Source organism: Pezoporus flaviventris, unplaced genomic scaffold, assembly GCF_033815535.1.
Source record: "Pezoporus flaviventris isolate CSIRO_AGI_PZ_B2104156 unplaced genomic scaffold, CSIRO_AGI_Pfla_v1 ptg000070l, whole genome shotgun sequence".
In the NCBI taxonomy this organism is placed as follows: domain Eukaryota; kingdom Metazoa; phylum Chordata; class Aves; order Psittaciformes; family Psittacidae; genus Pezoporus; species Pezoporus flaviventris.
Window position 1 is genome coordinate 1,152,976 of NW_026892618.1, and position 22,774 is coordinate 1,175,749.

The window sequence follows — 22,774 nt, forward strand, 5'->3', positions numbered from 1 at the left end:
TGAAGGTCCCTTCCAACCCAAACCATTCTATGATTCACCCACCCCCAGCTGCCCAGCCCCCAGGCAATGCCTGAAGGGGGGTGGGACTCCCCACTGTCACAACTGCAAGGAGCCAGGGGTGCACCACAGGGCTTTGCCCTCCTGAGTTTTGGAAGATGAGCAGGGCAATGCCAGGTCACTGGAATAACTCCTTGACTGCCAGCAGCAGTCCAGCTGGGTTATTTTTCTGGAGCGATGTTGTAAGAAAGAGGCCCACAAGGTGCAAGCATAAAGGGTTTCAGCCAGGAGAAGATGGACAGACCTTGTTTTTGAGGTCACCTACCAACCTAGAAAAATAAAGTACACTCTAAATCTTCTTGGAGAGAAATCCCCAATATCCCATGTGTTATCAGGGCATAATAATAATAATAGCAGTGCCACAGATATGCATCTTCAAAGAAAATAGTGGAGAAAATAATTGAGTGCTAACCTAAAACCCTGGGGTGCTGCTCCCCAGCTTTAGTGATGCTTCCCAGCAGTTGGGTCTCCCCAGAGCCCTGCTACCTAAGCTCATATCAAGCTTTTTCATTGAGGCAGGTTTTAAAGCACCAAGATAAAGTTGAGTCTTCTTGAACTATCAGGACCTGTTCACCAGCTTATTAGCACAAGAGCTGTGGTGGCAGGAGCTAGGGATGCTCAGCCATGCACTGGTAGAAGTCACAAGAGCTTTATCTGGGCAAACACTTGGACTTCTGGGGAAAGCTACAGAAAGGGCCTAGACTTGCTTTTTCTGCCTAGACAGAAAAAATCTTTGCCCCCAAATCATCACAATTACACCACAGCTAAAAATGGAGTGATACACTTACTTAAGGCCTGGTTTCCATTGGTGTCTGCAGTGTGATGTGGTCAGCAGGAACCAGGGGTGCAAGAATTTGCCAGGGTCACCATGGGACTGGTGCTGGCAGAGACAGGATTGACCCCAAGGGACTGACTTTCTGGGCGTAGTACCAAAGCCACCTTCCACTAACACCAGGCATTTCAGCCTGAGAAATGCCCATTCAAGCCCAGCCAGGTGGTTAGGCACCATGGTCATGGCACACAGGAACTTGTGCCAGGCAGATGCTCAGTGTGTCTGTAAAGTTTTGCTCTGATGTTTGTCCCCTGGCCCCTCCCAGGTGCAGGAGAAATGAAGCATTTAAGCAGTGCATGTGGGTGCACATCTAGTCTTGTAGATGCTGGCTCGAGCTGCCAGGCTCTTACCTCAGTTGTTCCTACATAATGTATATTAAATTCTGGACACCAAGTTCAGATGCTCCCAGTTGGAGGTGAGATTTGACCCCCACTGTCTGGCTGCCAGCACCATCCTGTTGGGCTGGTAGATGGACCTTGTGCTGGGAGGGCTTCAGAGCTCCTGGTAAAGATGGATGTAGTGAGGACCCTCCTGTCACAGCCTCCCCCTCTCCTCTAACCAACCATGCAGAGGAAACATCTCACCATTTTGCAGCAGTGCTTCCCCAAGCCCCGAGCACTGCTCCTAGTGCACACTAGAGCCCCAGCCCTGAGGGCTGCAGGCAGGGGGGTACTTGTGGTGAGCAGGAGGTGCCATGGCCCTGGGTGCTGGTGGCTGGCACATCTCCAGGCTGAGCCTCCACTGTGCCCGACAGCAGCCAGTGGAGATGAGAAGGATGTCAGGCAGACATCAGCCGCCTCGCCACAGCCCCTCTCTTAAGTAATCCTGAATTAAAAACTAATGATAGTTTTCTTTGATAGCTCATTTTTGATAGTGCAGTTGGAGAAAAAACAGCCACAAAGGGAATTCAATTTATTTTAAATAATTAATTTGACTCTTTTTACTGGATGATTTCTGGATATTTCCAGTCGTCTTTTTAATTTCTCCCTGTACAACATGAAGGAGGATGTCTTTGGCAAATAAAATGATTGTCAAAGTCATGGGCAAGGGAAAATGTGGGAATGAAAGATTTCCCAATGTACTGCTATTAGCTTATCAGCTCTCCTTGGACAAAGAATGGAGCAAACAGGATTAGGCCTGGTTTAAAGTGCTTGGTTTAAGGACCAAGGCTGGCTTGGTTGGAAACTTGCTATGAAGGCAAGAAGCAGGATGCTCTAGGGTGCAGGGGACAAAATCTGGCACAGCACAGATAGAGACACCTAACCAGCTGTCATAAAATGATTACGTTTCCCACTCTCACCATTTAGGGTGCATTCACCAGAAATGTGTCTCTCCAGAGTTCACCCTTTCCCACCTCACCTTCTCTTCTTCTACAGAAGGTGAAGCAGCTTGGGGCTATGAGCAGCAAGCACAGCCTGTGGCCACTTTTGGGGCTCTCACTGGCAAGAGGAAGAGAAAGGCACCATAAACCTCTTACAGGTAGATGGAGAAGTTTGTGACATGAAGGACAAGCAGGAAGGCTTTTGAAATATCCCAGCATGATTGCTCAGGATAATCAAATGAATAGTTAATTTGCACTTGGCTATACTCATGTGCACAAAGCCAAAAGAATGTGCCCAGAAGTTTTGGGCGTATACAAGTGTATGGTACCTCTTCTGATACACATTGCTAGCTTTAGAGTTTTGTTCAATTTTGGGACCCCTAATGTAAAGACTAGAAGAAGTGTGATACATGTATGAAAAGCTTGATATACCACATCTAATGTCAATCTTCTCATGCTTGACACATAGTCATTTCTCAGATTTGGCGACAGTCAGTTCTAGCAGAGCAGATTTGGCTATCTGCTGTGGCAGACGGACACTCGGACACTTGCACTGACCTGGATGCTCAGTCTAATGATAGGGTTTAAACTAGAATGATTTAATGTATTACTGTTGAAATGCTTTTCATGATTAGCCTAAAACTTCCCTGACCCAAGCCACTATGATCAGAGAGCATAAGCAGTGTGTGACAGGCATCACCCCAGGTGATTTACCCATGTAACTAGGAGCAAACACACAGGGATCTCCACCAAACCAATCCACAGTTCCTCTTCTCCTGCATCTGATGACTGCTGTGATCACTTTTCAGGTGGCATTTTTCTTGTACAGTTTTGTTGTGTTTTGTTAAATTTATTTGGATACACAAAGATATTCAAAACAACTATGAGGCCAAAATGCACTTTTTCCAGCAGCTGTGATTAAGCCTGAATTAAAGGGTCATTAAGAGACCAGTATCTGGCCTACTGTAATCTGCCTTTGGCTGGCATATACTGCTTTATTCTGCTTTCCCTGTACCTATGGCCCAAAATATCGATGGTTTAGAAGAACTAAAAAGGTGCAAGTGCCTGTGTTCCCGAGCAGGGCTAGGGAAGTGATCATTCTCCCGTACTCAGCACTGGTGAGGCCGCACCTCAAATACTGTGTTCAGTTCAGGCCCCCCCTCAAAACAAGACACTGAGGTGCTGAGTGGGTCCAGAAAAGGTCAATGAAGCTGGTGAAGGGTCTGGAGAACAAGTTTGATGAGGAGCAGCTGAGGTTGTTCAGCCTGGAAAAAAGGAGGCTCAGGGGAGACCTCATTGCTTTCTACAACTACCTGAGAGGAAGATGGAGCAAAGAGGTGGCTGATCTCTTCTCCCAGGGAACAGAACAAGAGGTAACTGCATCAAGCTGCGCTAGGGGAGGTTTAGATTGGATATTAGGAAACATTTCTTCACCAGAAAGGTGGTCAAGCATGGAACAGGCTGCCCAGGGAAGTGGTTGAGCCCCTACCACTAGAGGTATTTAAAAGATGTGTAGATCTGGTGCACAGGGACATGCTTTAGTGGTGGACTTGGCAGTGCTGGGTTACGGTTGGACTTGATGATCTTAAAGGTGTTTTCCAACCTAAATGACTCCATGAGTCTATATTATTTAGGCTGCTTTGGTTTACTTATCTGCCCCATCCTTTCCTGTTCTTTACTGGTGTTGTCCATCACAACTCTTGTGAGAAGGAAGAACCACCTCTCCCTCTCTGCGCCACCCATCATCTGCAGGGCACTGGTGCTGTGGGGTTTCCTATAGGGAAATAATTTGATTTCTGAGGCAGCCTTCCACAGCTGGGTCCCCAGTGACGTCTGCGGATGCAGAACATGCAGTGACTATAGAAAATACAGCCATCACATTGGGAGCGGAGTCCTATTAACTTTCAAGTGGTAATTATGCAGAGAAGTTGTGATACTGTGACATGCAAAGAATAGGGTGTTTATTGCCTTCCTGGCATGAGCGTGCCGGGTGTCAGGGCTCATGAGAGAGCTCTACAAAGCCTCTCATTATTTTCATCCTGTCATTTATATTATTTTGTAAGAGCTCTTTTGGTGTGGAGGACAGTGATACTATCTGACTGAATTGTAATGTTATTCTCTAATGGAATGGATTTGTTTTGTCCTTGTGCTGTGGCCACTTGCCCATCAGGGCTGGCAGTGTGCACTCTGGACCCTGGAAGGCTTTTGCTGCAGTATTGCTTGGGAGGTCAGCCACAAGCCAAAGATAAGCTAAAACAGATTTATTCAAGCTCCAGAATAGAATGCGAGTATAGGAATACAGTGTAGGTCTGCTAATCCTTCTGCAAAGGTGGAAGTGGTTTGTTTGACAGCTTGCTTGTGTAGTTGTTTGACAGTAGCATTAAGTACTCCCTGCAGATGGGACTAACATGAAAGCATGTAGGGGGTAGTGGCTGCTGCTGTTTGGTAGCCCAGTGAGTGTGAGGGAGCTCCTGTACTGAGATGGAAAGTGAGGAGGGAAGCAAGTCCCTTCTACAACCCCTAACACAGAACAAGGCAGACACCAACACCAGCCTGTGCCTTGCTCAGCTCTGTGCACGTGTTCAGAGTAGAGAGCTATGCAGCCTGATGAGATGCTGTTTCTATTCTGGCCATGATTATTAAACAGAATATTAGCTTTACTGGACATTGGCTGCGCTTGCATTTCATATATGCACTGTTGTAGTATTGGAAGGCTGGAAGTAGTGGGAAATATGGAAAGGGAAAGATCTTCCTAACTTCTTTTTGCCTTCAACTCCAGTGTTTGGATACTAAAGTTCAATCTGGTTATCAAAAGCATAAACCTCTTTCTGCTTCAGAGATGAGGGAAACATGATTTGGACAATTTCACTCACTCAAACACTGCAACGTGAAACTTCCCCACAGAACCAAACATCCTGCCAGTTCAATTCAGTCTATCCAGCCACAGAATGGCCACAAGAGCCTCAGACAACTCCTGTCCCCATAAAAGCACAGTGAGAGGGTACGCGCATGAGTGTGAGCACCATCCGCTGACAGACTGCAAATGAAGAAGGATGTAAATGACAATAGACAGAGGATGCAGCTTTGAAGGAGTGGAAAATACATAGGGAAAAAAAAAACAAAACAACAAACCCAACACTGGCAGGTGAAGCAAGGGGAGAACATGTTTCTTTGGAAGCTTATGAAGCAGAAAAGCTAAGTACATTACTACAGCCCTTACTATTTGCAGACTTTTGGGTCAAGAGATTCATAGGTGAAGTGTCAAAAATCCACCCATCCAAAGACTCTTCCATGACTGCTGCAGAAATCCAGTTAAGACACCAAAGACGATGCAGTTTGATGCGGTTTACAGTTGCTTTTTATTATCCCATTAATTAAGGGGATAATTTTTATCACAGAAGATTAAGAGGCTGTAAACTGCTTTTGTGGGCAATTAAAAGTTGATGTGCAAAAATAATTTGAGAGTAGGACTCAGTATTGGGGAACACAATCCATGTAACAGAGAAAGAACTCCAAAAACCACAGACATCCTGATTTTGTGTAAGTAAGGCTTGAGGAGGATGAGCAGTAGCTTAATTAAGTTTCTCAAGATCAAAGCAAAAGCAAATAAAGCAGATAGTAGACTGAGCTGTGCTTTGGAGAACAGGCAACAGACCCCAGCTAGGAAGAAACAGGAGAACGTGTGAATCATCATATCCCCAAAGAAATCCCATCGGTTAAGGCAGTCCTTTCTCAAGCTTTCCAGTCTGCAAGAAAGAAGACAGCATTTGTAGTACCCCATTACAATCTCTACTGCTCTCGGATGATGCTGGAGGACACTGGAATCCTTTACTACATTAGGTGCAATACACTGAAATGGCTTTCCAGCACATGCATGGATAAAGAGAAAAAGTGGTGAAAATGAGTATTACTCCACTGGGAAAGGCAGAATACCTTTCACACACCAACCACATATAGCATATTTACATACTTTTCACAGCCATACCATTTTTTGGCTTCAGTGAGGATGTGCTTACTTAAAAGCAGGGTACGTTTGCTTATGACTTCTCTTTGTAGGTAAAAACATACTAGAAATTAATCGAGTGTCAGCAGGAACACGACTGTCCAGTAGAACTTCAACTGAACATGAGATTCTCACCTCACAAATCACAGGTGCTTGCAGTAACTCCCTCTGACTTTCTTCTCCAACACCCCCAGGGCCGCTTGAAAAGTGGGAATGTTGCCAAACCTGCCCAGGGTTGTGAAGACAAACTATGCAGGAAACAAAGGAGGGGGAGGAAGGGTGACTGCGTTATCAATCCCACTGAAAGTTCAACTTGTAACCTAAATATACACTGAACATGTGAATAAACTATCTGGGCCCTTTCTATTATTAGTCTCCTCACGAGTAGATGAATATATTAAAGTTTATAAGGCTCTGAGAGATTCTGCAAGGGATGCTGCCCGAGGAGTGCCGCTCCCACAGACAGATCATCTGCACATATGTTAAGTGATATTCATTGATGGAAGTTTTTTGTAAGAACTGTAAAGACCCCCCTCGGTTAATGACATTTTTCAATCTTCTTACATTTCTTCATAGATTCAGGGTAGAAAAGTATTCCCTTCCCCCTTCAATGCTTGTTGCTGGAGGCATCCTGATAATCAGACTAACCTTGGGACCAATTTTCAGCTCCTAACAGCTCAGTAAACTAAAATGCTTAGGCAATTTATTCTCTGTATATTGTCAGCTAGGTAACACTTGATTTCTCATTCCATGGCTGCATTTTATTGTTTTAAACTGAAATCCAGCATGTGTGTTTCCAACAGATTATCTCCATAATCACTTTCTTTTTGCTATGGAAATGATCTGAAAATTGTTCTTTGATAGGAGAGAAGAGTTCACAAGGCCACACTGTACAAAAGCTGGAATTGTGCAATTATCATTTGTAAAGAGAAACTGTTATCAAAGTAACTGCAGGGGACACCTCCAGGACTCCTCTTAGAGTCAGGAAATTTGAAACATACATTTCTCTAACATGAATTTAACTCCAAACCCTTCTGAATAATTCATGAGAGCTGATTTAATGTCATAGTTAAGTCTGGCACTCAGGACGGAGGTCCGGGGCTGCTGCCGCTGATGGAGGATTTCACCAGTTCCTTCGGGGTAGGGGAAACAGAGCTGAGGTTTCATCACAAGGAAGGTTTTGCTACACAGGTGCCTTTGATTTGGGAAAGTTTCATCCTGTGACAGGCAGGACTGCAAGGAAAAGCGGGAGTAGAAGCAAGTACCTTCCTTATTTCTGTCTCAGACTGCCGGATGGGAAGGCAGGAAGGTAAAGGGGTGCAGGAGCTCCCTGTCCCTCTGCCTCCACCAGTGCTAACAGCGATCAGAATCAGAGCTTTTAAGTCTCTTAAACGGCATCAGATTACCCGCACTGACGGATAACAGATGTTATCTGTTCTTTAAAAGAAGAAAGTACCCTGAGATGAGAAAACGCCATTTTGTTTTTCATTCACTAAATGAGAGGAGCTATAAGCTGCTGGAAAATAGTAGTTTACAAAGCACTAAAAGGAAGACTTGCAGTTTGGCCTGTGACCAATACTGAAAGAGTGAGTTTGGCTTTAACTATCATCTTGTGTGTCTACAGGCAGGCAAATTAGCTGAAGGGATGCTCACTGCCTGAACTTTTTACTTGTAAAAGTAAAGGGTTCAGAGGCAGCTGCGCCCTGAAGGCTTGCTTCACCAGCATGACTGCTGCTGCAGAATTCCCACCTTCTCACAACCTAGGATGAGTTGGAAAACTAAATCTACGAGGGGGCCCTGTCCCCAGGCTCTGGGAACTTACTGAGCAAAGCTGACTTCCATGAACTCAGGATTTCACTCTACAGGGCTCTGGTACATTACTGTGCTAAAACTATCTAGGACTTACATTCCCGTTATGCAGCGTAGCTTGAAGATTAAATGCCATTTGATGTTGCTGGATTTTTGGAAAAGGACATAGGTGAAATGGAAAACAACCATTTTATAGGACTTACCATCATTCAATCCCAAAGCAGTTTTCTAATACCAGATATTCTTTCTTTTTACAGACATCAAAACTAACATATGTGTATTTTGACCAAGGTCAGAGAGTGGCAAAATAGTCAGGTTTTGTTAATTCCAAGAGGCCAAATTCCTCCCCTGTAAGTACAGTGTGCTGATGCACAGAACCATGCTGCTAAATCACTAAGCAGTGCTAAGCAAAATTGTTTGTTTTTCCTAATACAAGGCTAGAATACTATCACTGATGATAATTCAGATGTAAAACTGGTGAGCTGCATTGGAAACTAGTCTTGGGAATCTCATTTTATTGAAAAGCAACAATTATGAATACTACTTAATTGATGGCTATGGGAGCCATAGGTCGTTATAAGTTGGTCTTAATACATCTTGTGCTAAAGCCTCTGTATTTTTTCAAATGCTAATCATTGCCTAATGCTGTAGATGACACCTACTGGGCAAATGAAGGCCTGGCACATCCAGCCTTCTGAATACTTGGTTATTTCCTGAAATTGTTGATGAGAACAAATCCTCTTCACCCTCTGCAAGAAGATTTTGTTGCACCTTTTACACAGGCAGGCAATTCGTAACTGCTAAGAAGAAAGCCAGAAGTACACACCCTCAACGAGCTAGAACGTACAGGATAAAAAGCATCTCTGCGTTTGCAGAGGAGAGAATGCCTAAATTGATCTGCTGACACTATTGCTTTTACTGAAGTCTAAATAGTCACTCTGTTTTGTTAGCATTGTACAGAGCATTAGGGAAAATACTACTTGCCTTTTTTTACCACTGGTCAATTTTCTTTTTCTTTGCAGGCTATTATGATAACTTTGTTACACCACCCCATTACCAATCAGTGTTAAAAAATTACATAGCAGCATGTTAGAGTACATAAAATATAAGCAATATTAATGGAATAGCTAGAAAGAAAACACTGAAATTCTCCTTCTACATTGGTTAATTATTCACATTGGGGCTTATAATAGACTTTCAATGTATAAAAATGATATTAGGTACATTATCCAGGTTGTTGCTCGTATTACTTTCTAGAGAAACTGATTTGAAGAGCAAACTTCTATCAACTCAAACTGCAAAAGCATGCAGCCCAAACACTAGGGGTACTCTTCTCAAAGTTAGTTCTATATTATTCACTCACTGGTATAACTCCACTGATGAAAATTCCAAGTATAGAGAAAAAAACATAAGATTATTGCTCCTCATTAGAATTTATAAGAAGAGAAAACACTTCCACACACTTTCCATGTGCAGCTACAGTGATTAACTGCATATATTAGATATTTGCAAGCATAATTAGTTAGCTGTCTGCACAACTCAAATTACCCAGGAAACACTTTATTCTCCATGCTAATTGCAACCTGATGTGCCACAACTGCCCACAACATTTTCAGTAAAACAAGACACATAAATAAATAGAAAAAAATAGTTTAGAAATTTTAGTATCTTAAAAATTGATTCCATCTTTATTAATAGTAAAATTTCTAACAAACTTGTATTCAAATAACAAAATTAAAATCCAAACAAAAAAAAAAAAAAAAATGAAGAAAGCTGTACATTCAGGAGTGATCCAGAACTTAGCTCTGCCCATGCAGAAAATGATGCCACACAGTAAGGTCTCCAGATCCCCAAAGACATGAAAGACTGGCACAGTGTCATGATTTTTTTTAATACACCAGTTTTTGTAAGCTGCTCAATTTTAATAAGGGAATTCACTTTGACCTGTTGGGCTTTGAATGCTCATGCACATATTCTCCCATATGTGACAAGAATATGTGGGGCAGTGTGCTCCTCCCAGTATCTTTGGTATTTGGAAAGTTATAGAAACTTTACTCTGTATACTTTACTCTGCAAAGTTTTCTTCACAGGAGAGAACCCTGAATATATAGTTCCCACCAGCTGAGGCATGGAGACCTTTCCCTCATGCAGTCACATTCTCCATTGTCCTTTCTGGAAGCATTAAGGTAAGATCTCACCAGGCACTGTTCGGGAGTTGAATATATTCATGTAGAAATCTATCAGTAGTTCAGTGAAGAGATTCAGAGGTACCAGAGCACTCAGAGAGGCTGTTCCTTTCGATGGCCAGATCAAATTCAAACCAAAGACACAGGCCAGGCTGGATGCTGTCATTCTGTTATATATGCTCTCCTGTGAAACCTGGGAAAATATAAACATAAACAGGTGTATGCAGACACATGCCCAAGAGAGTGAGAGATAAGACACCATCCTGAACTGAGAATAAACCAATGATGGGAGTAGACCCTGGCCACAGTATATCGCTGGCTTATTAACAGCCTCAGGGCTGACTATGTAGCCTTGAGCTATGGGGCTACTGGAGTCTGTGTTCCTCAAGTACAACATAAGATGTCAGTAAGCCAGGCAAAAAAGCTGAACTGTTTCCTTATGCTATGAAAACTGTTTCCAATCCTTCTATATGGAATCTATTGTTTTCTGCTGAGGGGAGGGGAAGGACAGCATAAACAGCTACCCCATCTGCTTCAGTACTAAGTCCCCTAAAGAATAAGCCTTGAGGAATTCTGGAGCTGTTTGCAAGGGTTTAGAAGGATTTTTTTTTCTCCCACGGATGCATGACTTCACTTCCTAAGTACCTCAACATCCATCCAATTCCTCTGAAGCAATGGAGGCGATAATGAGCTATAGGTAAAATACACAGCACTGAAACCTGTTCTGCACCTGGATGATGTTTTCTACTTCTATCTGTGAATGTGAGCTCACAATTGGGTAGCAGTATATATGATTTTTTTCTCTGTGTGAACTTGGCAGAGAATCTGCCTGTGTTTTGCTCTCCTGCACAGCATGACGGGTATCCTAAACCCCATATGGCCTGGGCGTCCTGTCTGAGAAGTTCTCTGCTACTGTAAGGAGCCAGCAAACCAAAGGTGCTCTTGATTCTTCCTGACGGAGGTAATTCAGTTCTCAGGCTGATGCCTGCAGTTGTTGATTAGTAATCTTTCATGGAAGACTATGCAGTCACAAACTGTTACTCTGAAGCTGTCGTCTTAGAACAGGGAATTATTGAACAAAATCTCTCATGTATTCTTTCAGCTACAATGTCAAGTGGAATAGGAAAGCAAAAATTCTCCTTCTGAGTGCCTCCTGAAAAAGCAGTTCTGTAGTACTATGAAAAGCCTGAGGACACTAGAGGAAAATCTCTAAAAACTTTGTGATTATGTGAACACTTCTTAGCATATGCACAAACTCCAGTTGCCCTCTGCTTGGTAACTCAGGTTTCATTCCCCATCATCTGAAGCAGAGCTACACTAAATCTTATCTGTGAGTCATGACTGCAGTTGACGCTTAGGAATTCAAGAGAGACACAGGCACCTTGTTCCACTCCAAAATGCACAGCAATGCCTTCCGCAGCAGATGCAAGAAAAAGTGTGTAACTGATTCCAGCTCTCTCCACAATAATCTTTGCTGACTTGCCAAGAGCTGCAAGCAGGAAAACCTTGTCACAACAGTGGTAATGGCTTTATCCCTCCCTGAGGGGATTGGGCTACACATCATTTCACCCCCCTCACTACTCCAATGCCAGATTTCTTTCTTGAATGACACAAACGCATCTACTTCATCTACTTCATCTACAACACCATGATGAGCAGCTGATTTTTTCTTCCAAAACTAGACCATGTAAAGGCAGCATGCAGTCAGCCAACCTCTTCATGGGCTATTCTTCTAAATAACTGCACCCCAAAGCTACTTTCTATCCAAGAGATACAAATCACATTTAGCATTTGGACTAATCCCCTTGACTCCTTTGATTCCCTCACAAAGTTAGTAACCCTTGTCTCAGTTTCAGTTGAAAATATACTTGATCTGTCACTTTGACAAGCTAATAAAAGAAAATTCTCCAAGGACCTAAATCATATCTTTGAAGGGATCATCTGAACATGACCGAAAAATATTACAACAAAGAACTACACAGCTCCACTCTGTTGGCTTTCCCCCTTCATTGGAACATGTATAGAAAAAACAGTTAACTAATGACAGCCTATATTGAAAGACAGTCCTCTAGAAAAATAATACATGTACATTGTAAAACTCATCACTGGGAAGAAATGCATGTTGCCACATCAACAAATGCAAAATATACATCCTCACTATGCCAAAATAAATACCAAGTTCATCCCAGAAAAATTGTGATGATTTTGGATTCCACAAATTTGCATCCCTGCACTCTCACGGATACTGCAGGAGACAGCCACTATAATATCAGACAGACACTATACTACCTAATGAACTTAGTGAAATGCAGAGGGTAGAAACAGCCAATTACTATCACACTTTAAAAATGGTAAGGACATCACCATCTCTTGCCTTTCTCAGTCTCAATGCTGAAAGGAACTCCACAAATCGTTTTCAAAAGAAAATTACTAGATATTAAAACACCCCCACAAACTGACTGGAAATATAAGTTTCTATCCCCCACTCTCAGCTACCTTGCAGACATGCCAACTGCTTGTGTCTGCTCCATGAGGCTTAGTCATCTAATCCTTCCCAACATGCCCTGTCATCTCCAGCCACCCCCAAGCTTTGCTGGTGCTTAATTACACTTTTCAATTGGACAAGCAATTGAGACAAAACAGTAATTCAGAGCATTTTTTTTGTTTCCCAGTGTGCATTTGCCTTTAACTTTGCTGCTTCAGTTACAGATCTGAAGCATAGCTTGTGGGCCTCAAAACCCTGTCTATTTCTTCTAGATGGTCCAAGACTAACATTTTGAATTTGGCAGGTTTTTGCAGTGGTTCTTTCAGCCAACTCAGCCTCCCTTCCCCTGCATCAGGCGTGACTGCAGGGACAGAAATAAGCAGCAAAGAGGGAAAGTGTGCAAGTGTAGAGAGGGGGCTGTATCAGCTGGTACCAAAACCAAAGACACGGCTATAAAACCACAATCTAAATTATATTATTGTCTCTACAAACATTCCTGATTATTTAGTCTTAGAGTGTTGTGGAAAGTACAATTACAGTTTTCTATTAAATGGTTTCTGGATTCAGAACTGGATAACTGTAGCTCTCTGACTGCTTTGCCAAACGATTTGCAAGAAGGCTTCTTGCCTTTGAGCCCTTAAAGTTTGCATGTGCATTCATAAATCCACTTCACTGCATGTGCAACACAGGGCTTGTGGAACACAAACACTTGTTATCACACCCACCTTTTGAGAAATTGGCTTAGCAAGCACTGATGTTTTGTACAGATATAATTCAGGGACTAACTTGTGAAAATGGCCTTTGTTTTCCCTCTTGCTCCTGGTTGCCCAATTCTGCCTAAAGACCCCAGTCAACTGCAGCTCCAAGAGTCCACTGCAAATCCCTCTCTAGCGATCAGGTGCACTGCAAAGTGGAGATGGGCAGCTTATTACAGAGCACTTTCACAGTGCTCTGGGCTAATAGCTGGCAAAATCACTGCTAATCTAAGGTTAAAGGATTTGGACCTATTTCTGAAATTCAAGTCTGTTACTTCTGTAGGAGTAGCACTGTCCCTAGCACTACTTCAGCTCCAAGTTCCTTGGACTAGAAGGAGCTGTTTCATTAAGGGGGTTGAGACTCCAGAGAAAATAGGGATTTAATTTCCCCTGTCTCCCACAAGCCTGTATCAAACTTCGAGTGTTCAAAACCTGCATCTAGTGATTACAATTCATCCCACTTCATGAAATTATCACAAGTACCTCTTGCACTACTCAAGGATGAGCTCATGGAAGAATTAAATTGCCTCTTATACGTGAAAAGGTTGAAGCTTGCAGGTAAAAACTAGGATTATTGGTAGAGTGGTCTGTTAAAGTTTGAATTGTGGCAGCTTGTGCAGCACACCAATCTGCAATGAATAGAAGTCTCTAGCTCCTAGATTGTTTCATGTTCCCTTGACCTTTCCAAATGCAAATATTCCCTGAGATATTAAGGATGAAAAACCATGGATCAGCAAAAAATTGCAGATCTGAGCACTAGTATCAACTTGATGCTGTGCTTTACCTAACAAGGCATACTCAAAAATAATGCTATGTTCTGTTGCCCAATTACAGAAAACACTATGTAGTGCTTTTGCACACCTCATTAACACCTCAAGTGCTCAGCTGTTAAAAAGTGCATTGAGATGGTGCATCTATTATTGGAATAAAGTCACTTACACAATTCATAACACTGAGGACAGATATAGTTGCTAAAATAATAGCAAATGACATGAGTGTTTCCTTCATAGCATTAGAGTTCAGCTAAGCAACAGTAACTGAACATGCGGGTATTACAGGAACCTTGCAAGTGCTGTCTGAGTGAGGGTGTATCAATGCGTTTCCTTTAATCTTGCTTTTCGCTAGCATTTCGATAGAAAAAGGGATTAAATGTACTTGTTTCTGAAATATGCTATTGACTAGAATATGGAAAACATGACTGTAACTTAAAACAGTTACTGACGGCTAATTTCTTCACTGGTGAAAATCAGTGTCATTCCACATACACTGCTTTGGTGGGTGATTAAGACTTCTGAAGGCCAGATCACTTTATTTAGGTGTCAGCTGTACCATGATCCTCAGTTTTAGGCATCTGAATTTGGAAAACGCAATCTAGAGGAGGCAATGCATTGGATAAGGCAGAAGGAAGGGAAATGACTATCTTTTCCTGCACATAAACTGGCAACAAAAGGATGTCACTAAGCTAACCCTAGAACTCTCTGTAATGGGTTTTCCCCAAACCCTTACACTTGCAGGGATTCCAAAAACTGGGATAAAAAAGAAAATTAACAAATCAAAATGTAGGACAAAAGATATATAATTTTATTAATCTGAATCATACCAAAAATCCTTGCAAAATGGCATGTTTCAAGTTTTTCATTTAACACTCTATTAAATTACAGAATGAAAGGCTATTTTAAATAGCAAAATGTTATTTTTAAGGTTTAATACAAAATATTTTGCTGACTGTTTCTCTAAAGCTTATCAATATTTTTGTCATTTTCTAAAATGACACTAATTTATTTGTTGTTTTAATTGCCCAAGATTTATACTTTGGAGAAAAAGGTGATTTCACCTAATTTTTCTCTGGCATCAAAAATTATACAACCATTTTTCCAGACTTTTTTTTTTTTTCACTCCAAAATAGGAAAAAAACCCAAACCTAAATCAATAAAAACATACATTCACAGAGTGGAGAGGACAGAACTTTACATATTCCAGTGCAGGCAGAGTTCTACTAAAATTTACCCATTTTCATTATTCATGATTTTCATTACATGTAAAGAATTTCATGGGGAAGGGATGGCCAGATCATTGTTTAGCACTAACTTTGACTAGAACTGGAGGGCTCTGCATCTGGAGTTCATTCCATAGGCAAGTACTGCACAACAATCTCACCGTCCTTTCTAAACTACTCAGTGGAGATGTCACATGTTACATTAACAAGAACAGGTTTGGAAATGAAAGACCAGTGCTATTTTGGAAATGTTGCTTACACTCACCAGATGAAGGAAGCATATCAGATACTTCAGAACAACGTAATTGTGCTCAGGAAGTCCTTGAATGATTTGTTTACATCTGGTGACTCGTAAACTGCTCTCCACACCTGCAATGTCAAAGTCAGTTCGGTCTTAACTCCAAAACATCAAAATATTACCAGAAATAATACCTTATGTGTATCTGTTGGAATTACTTTAGATAGCTGTCTGTAAAACTGACCAAAAATTCAGCTCTACTGACATCCACAATCACAGTAGCAGTTAGAGTTATCCCTTTGAATGTCCCTATCTTATTTTGTATTATCACGTATCTGGCTAAGACTAACTTCCAGAGTACTGATTCAGTGAAATAGCCAAAATAATGTATTTGCTAGAGAGAACTTTCAAAGGTCTTGATTTGAATCCTATTATCTCTCTACACATTGAATCCAGACATCTACTCTTTATGCTTTGATTTTATTCTTGCTGAGACATAGCCCTGCCCAAAACACATTTCTGGCACTTTACTAACTTTACAAACACTTTTGTGATTCTGAAGGAAAAATATTTGTCTTGGCAAATATTTATTAGAAAGTCACTTGAGTGGGTAAGAATTTTCTAGAGATTAACCTAAACAAGTTCATTAACCCATTTCTACAAGTGGACAAAACCAGATCTGGACCCCAAACTCTTTGCACCATGTAGACAGTATGGGTGAGCATTATACTAACTCTGGACTTTATTTCAAATGCTGTACCAAGTGTCTTTTTCTTTTTTTTTTTTTTTTCTGAACAATATTGTAATTATTTTAGTACTGAAAGTTTAACACCAATTTGGAAAAAGGTCTGATCATCCCTGACCTAACCAGCCCATCTGTTCTGATGGTTTTTCTACATTTGTTGCATTTCTTTCTCCCTGACACAGCTAGAGGCATGCATAAGAAAGTGTGCATGCACAAACTTCCAGCATGTTAAATGTTCCCTTATGCTCTGAATTAAATACATGAAACTATACTATGGTGAGCGGTGTTGACATTTTTCCTACTGCAAAGCTACCAGTTCCCATAAACCACAATAATCTGAGCCAAATACTTTTGTCAGCCTTCCACAGAGTAAATAATGCAGGAAGTTTAGCATACTGGCTGAAGGAATTCTTGTTAGCAGTTTTCATGACCAAAGAAGTTATTTGACAATTAGAAGCTTCAGGATTTTATTAATTTTTCAATCACTCAGCTAATTTATTTCACAGGTCCCATCAATAACTCTTTAAAAACATGTTTCATAGAAGACACTAAAGAAAAAAGCGCACCATGATTTCAAAGTACTGGAAAGCAGAGATACTCTATTCCTGGGTTTGCAGGTTAAGAGTTGTAATAGATACATCATAACACTGCTCTCGTGTCTTCCGCAAGACAGAATGAGAATTTTCAAATCACCATGACAGCTGTCTGCAATCACACATCTTCAAAGCTCCCTTCTGCACTGTATTCAAACTTAGGATATTTTACAGGATATCACTACAGCATCAAGAAAAGATAGTGGACATCACACTTCATAGCAAGTCCAATCACAGAACAGTTCAGGTTGGAAGGGACCTTAAAAATCATTCAGTTCCAGCCCCCTGCCATGGGCAGGGACACCTTCCGCTAGACCAGGTTGCTCAAAACCTTGTTCAACCTGGCCTTTAACACTGCCGGGGATGGGGCAGCCACAGCTTCTCTGGGCAACCTGTGCCAGTGTCTCACCACCCTCATAGTGAAGAATTTCTTCCTTCTATCTTTGTATTTATTTTGGCACAGGATAAGAAATTTTCCTAGAATACAGTATACCTAGCTACAGCATACTTGCTGTACTTCCACACTTTACAAACATGTAGCAATTGAGATATATCCCCAGTCTGAATTATTTTAGTGCCCTGCCCCAACAGCAGCAGTCATTATAAGTGATGATTACCTACACTTCGAACAGCACCAGTCCGTGGTTACCAGAGGTATGCTAACAGACTCAGTTGGAAGCCATACTCCATTTAGACACAGTTTCCTCAAAAAGCAGGTTTGGGGAAAATGCATGCTTGTGAGTTGTGACTGGGAGCCCTATGGGTTCCCTGCTAGCTTGTCTATTGCCTGGATGGCAAAAAACAGTCTCTACAAGTGCTAGGTACTAACTCCCAGATACTCTGGGATCTCAGATATTCAAGCCCCCTGTGTTAGGGGGTTACCCTGCCAGCATTATAAACTCTAGTCCCTTACAAAGGCCACATAACTGAAGCTTTATAATTCATAGTTTCATGTGGTGTCAGATCTCTAGTTAATCAATGTCTTCTCCCGGCTTTAGATTCTTTCTTCCCCAATATGTTATCTCATGGGAATAGTTGCAATGAAAACAATCTCCTCCGAAAAATTTTGTTTCCACAATTCTGCCAATCCTGCTACTAAAACTAAAGCTGCTTTGACATAATCTGAATCACTGAGACTGACTCAGTGCTGTGCCATGACATAAAAATGGAGCCCTCACAGTGAGAAGTCTGATCCGATTCTTAATAATACAGCATGATATGCAGATAAACCACTAAACCTTGTAAAAGGCAGAAAGTGTCTTTGTAAACCTGACCGCTTTGCTCTGGCACAGATTATGAGGTTGTCCATCCATGGCAGCAATGAAGCACTGATAACATTATATACCCACAACTATGTCATGCTTACCAAACAGCAGTGATTGTGCGTTAGCCTGGTCCACTTGAACTTGCTACGTAAATTTTTCTGAAACTTATTTATACTTACTTGTTATTCCAATGATATGATCATAACACTCAAATGTTAGCAATGGCTGAGGAAGTTCCCTAAGGAAAGTCTTTAGGATAACAGCAGGAATATGGATATCTTGATAATCATCGAAATTCACCGACTTGCCTTAAAGGAGAAAAAGAAGAAAAAATGGTGCTCAATCATACGTTTTACTTTTTCTTTAAACTACTGCTTTAAAACTGTTTCACTGTTAAAAACTGTACATTTTGAACAGAAAACCTCTTGGCTGTCTGCTAAACTCCTGGGATTTTATTTTGTATTTTTCATAGAGTTTTATTAATCTTTTTATAAGAGATTTTCCCCATAAAGGCATTTCATAAAATGACTTCATAGGGAAGTCAGTGACTTTCAAAATTACTTCACTGTATTTCATAAATTAGGTAAAAATATATTTCCTTGCCATAACCATGGAAAAAAACACAAGAGGCAAAATGACAGAGATATTGTACTTCGTAATGACAGTATAGTGAAAAAAAGGCAATATTAATGTTCTGGAGAAAAAAAAGACCATTTCTGACTTTTACCTTATCATTCATTAGCTGCTACAAATGTTGTAAGCTCTGGCCTGACATCAACTGATGTCATCAAACTTGCTATTCAGTAAGCATTAGGTGTCTGTTGCTGCCTTTCAGGTTTCTGTACTAGTGCTCTTATTCTATGTTACAAAGGTTTTTGTGATTAATTGTAAGAAAAGTAGCATTTATGCTTCACCAACAAAACTAAGATCAACAAAGTCCTCATGCTATTACTAGTGATGGTATGATGATAGCTTACCCTGATTGTAGAGTTTCTGAACATCTTTAATAGTCTGGATGCTGGCTGACCTTCTGAAGAGGCCCTCTACTTGTAGTCCTGAAAAACAATTAATGCAGGCCTTGTCTGTAGAAGCTGTTACTCTCTTGTTTATCTCTAGAGGCTCATTTGAAAGCAGAACAGAGTGATACACTCATTTTTTAGAAATAAGGTCCTTGAGAATAGAAGGTTGGATCAAATCATGTTTCAGCACTGCCTACGGCACTTTATAATGTGTCACATAGAAATAATATGAACATTCCTTAAATGTTTTAGAGTGTCTTGCCAAATACAATTTTTCATCAAAAGTAGCTTTCAATTGCACCTAATGACATGGAAGCAAGAGATTTAGATTTATACGTTTTTTTTCTTTTACACATACACACCCACTCCAACTCAGTGTTATCTGAAAAACTGAGCACCAAACCACACCTGTGAATCATGTATTATTCTTGCTTTAAACTTTTAGCAAGCTAAAAAGGGAATTTGCAAAGATTCTCTAGGCTCCCTCTTCTGCCAGTGGGCAAAACAAGATCCTTTAGGCTAGGGAATATTTCATAGGATCTTTGGATACTATGAAGAGCATACTTCTTACCATGGGAGGTGTACTGGCTTCCCCATTGTAAAGGTAGTTTGGGGCAGACCATTGCTCCTTCCACCTCTCTCTGGAAGCCAGTGGGAGTCAGCACTCTGCCTGCCGATGGTATTTTGAAATACCTGATTCTAGTCTTGAAGCACTTATGAAATATTTATCATACATCTCCTGTTGTGGACTAACTGAAATCTGACTTCAGCAACAGAGGAAAAATGTTAATAAATTGCACCCAATCAAGGATCTAATTTGGACAACAACTTTCAAGGCAAGTTATTTATCTGAATGATTATGCAGAACAGAACTGGGACAAGAAGTGTTACCTTTTCTTGAGACCTGGGGTACACTTCTTGCCTTTTAGTTTGGTAAAATCCCCATTTCCCTCTCTCTCTCCTTCTCACCAGTTTGTGCTGTTCCTGCCACCCAGCAGGTAATGCAGTTTGGCTCACATGTAGGCTGAATTGGAGATTCTTACTGGAAGCAGAGTAATGTAAAATACTAGCCTATGTGTGTCTGACAAAACATAAAATTGTTGACATTTTAAGAAGCGTGGCAGACAACCCACTGACTTAGAAGGACTGCTATATGTTTCTTTATATGAATGTAGAAGATCAGATTGTCTTTTTTAGTTTTTCATGCTTATCTTTCAGCAGGTAAGTAGCCAGACTGACATCAGCATTTACGTATTTCAACTAAAGTACACATACATCTATTTGCATGATGAAGAATACTCATGGTGCTCTAGAAAAATTTTGAGTCATACATTAATGAAAGATATTCAGTCATTCTTGTAAATTCAACCAAGTTGCATTTGTTTTTTATATATGAAAAAAGTAAATAAATACAAAATTCCTTAATGAAACCATTCCTTACAGAATAGCACTTAGTACTGTTGATATGAATTTAGATAAATATACTAAAAGAATTGATAATGTACTACTGATGTAAATTTTCATATACTTCTTTGGAAGACTTTTGCAAAGGACCCCAAGCTCTACTTGAAAGTGCTCTGCTGACCAGATTTAGTGGCTTAGCTGGAGTTTAGCTCCTAGTTACTTTCTAAGCATTCACACCCTTGCCTGTTAAATTCCAGGTTGAATACTAAAACTTCAGCCCATGCATTCAGTACTACAAGGAGTACAACTTCTCAAACTACAACATCTAAGAAGGACATGTGTGGTGACCAACTGGAAAATAATTTTGATCTATTTCACCACTTGCTTTATTCCAGATCAGATCATGTTTCAGGTGAATAAAGTTACGGCAAAACAACATCACCATAGTAAAATTGTTCCATTAGATTTATAGTGCCACCAGTCTAAAGACATGGCTTTGGAAGAGGCAGTGTGAACAGCTAGCTCATCAAGGCATTGCCCTCAGCAAACAAGAACCACAACAATTTCCTGAGAATTTGCAGAATTTTATGCTGGCTGTCAGTGGACTAGGACTAAAGGTTTCTGTAGAAACAAGTTTTTCAGAAAAAAGACATCATAAATGCTTGCAATTTGGTTTGGAGGAATTAGGTTAATAGCTAATGTTGTAATCTGAAGTGACTCTCACTGTATAAACTACAATGTAATAAATATCAATTTTTAACATGTTTATGCCTTTATTGGCTAAGCTTTCAAGAGTCTAATTAAAGACATTAATCTGTAGCACATACAGCAGCTGTACTTGTCTGGCCCTGCATCCCATCAATGTTATTGTAATGGCACATAACACTAAGCTCTTCATGGGTATGTTTTTGAGAGAAGGGAAAAGCAACTTTTACCCTCATCTGCAGAAATCTGGGATACAGGCAATATCTGTGCTTCTTCCAGAATTCATTTACCATGTCAGCTGAAATGAATCAATACAGAGCAATTTATTTGATCACAGGTGGCAACAAGCCAACTACCAAAGCAGATATCTCCAATCCTTCTTAGATTTGTGGGCAACCTACCCAAATGATATGCCACTAATTAAAGAAAAGTTACTGCAATTCTTTGGGAAAAAGAAAAAGCTATATTCTTCTTCTAAAGTAAAAGAACCACGAAATAGCCATATCTTTTTTTTTTTGCATAAAAGATACTCAGGCCAGAAAATAATATAGCAATTTTTAAATAACATATGGGTCATAACTTCAGCCTACTCATAGAGAAAAATATGAGTCAACAGCAGTTATGCTATTGAAGGGAGAAAACAATGAGCCTGGGTCCAGAGACAGTCCTTTAGCAATATATTTTCCTGGATTCTGTGATGTGCACAAACTGAGAAGGATACTTTTTTTTCTTGGAAGTCTGTAAGCACATTAACTGCTTTCAGTGCTTTCTGTGTTTTTATGTAGGGCAGGGAAAAGCTACTTGAAAACACGATGGCATTTCCCATGTCACATAACCTTAACAGCATTAGCATATGCCCCCAACATAATAAGGGATGGGAAGGAGGAAAGAGACCTGAAGACTCTCATAGGTTATTCCATTGTGATGGATAAATACACAGCTTTATACACAGTCAGGAAATATTTTCTTCAATCTTGTCTCTTCTTTCTCAGACACGAGAGGAAAAAAAGCTACTTCTTGGAACTACCATAATTAAGCTAACACAAGGTGCCCACACTAAAACAAAATTAATCCCTTTGTCTTCTTTTTTCAGACAAAATTCATGCTAGAACTACCAGAGTTATGGGATGAGAAAACAGAAAAGGCTAAGGATAATCTTGGTCATTACAGCTCAAAGCATTCAGTTTTGTCCTCCTAAAAACATCATTTTGAAGTAGCCTATTTAATTTTTGTTAGGAGTGTTTTTCAATCAAATCCCGTTTACAGCATGACTCATGTCAGCTGTCTCTTTCAAGTGAATTTGTGTGCGTATGAGTTGAACTATTTTGCCATTTATAGCATGGGTAACACTGTCCATACAG

General features: G+C 40.6%; 1 protein-coding gene across 2 annotated transcripts in view; it reads right to left on the reverse strand.

The window, feature by feature from the left end:
- Positions 1-9,681: 9,681 nt before the first annotated feature.
- The window catches only part of ARHGAP8 (Rho GTPase activating protein 8), a 71,213-nt gene continuing 58,120 nt past the window's right edge, over positions 9,682-22,774 (reverse strand). For both annotated transcript variants that reach the window (XM_061472052.1, XM_061472051.1), the window contains exons 10-13: positions 19,263-19,340; positions 18,465-18,593; positions 15,710-15,813; positions 9,682-10,401 (exon numbers count right to left, since the gene is read on the reverse strand). In XM_061472052.1, coding sequence (XP_061328036.1) covers positions 10,204-10,401; positions 15,710-15,813; positions 18,465-18,593; positions 19,263-19,340 — 509 coding nt within the window. In that variant the 3' untranslated portion in view covers positions 9,682-10,203. The remainder of the gene's footprint in view (positions 10,402-15,709; positions 15,814-18,464; positions 18,594-19,262; positions 19,341-22,774) is intronic.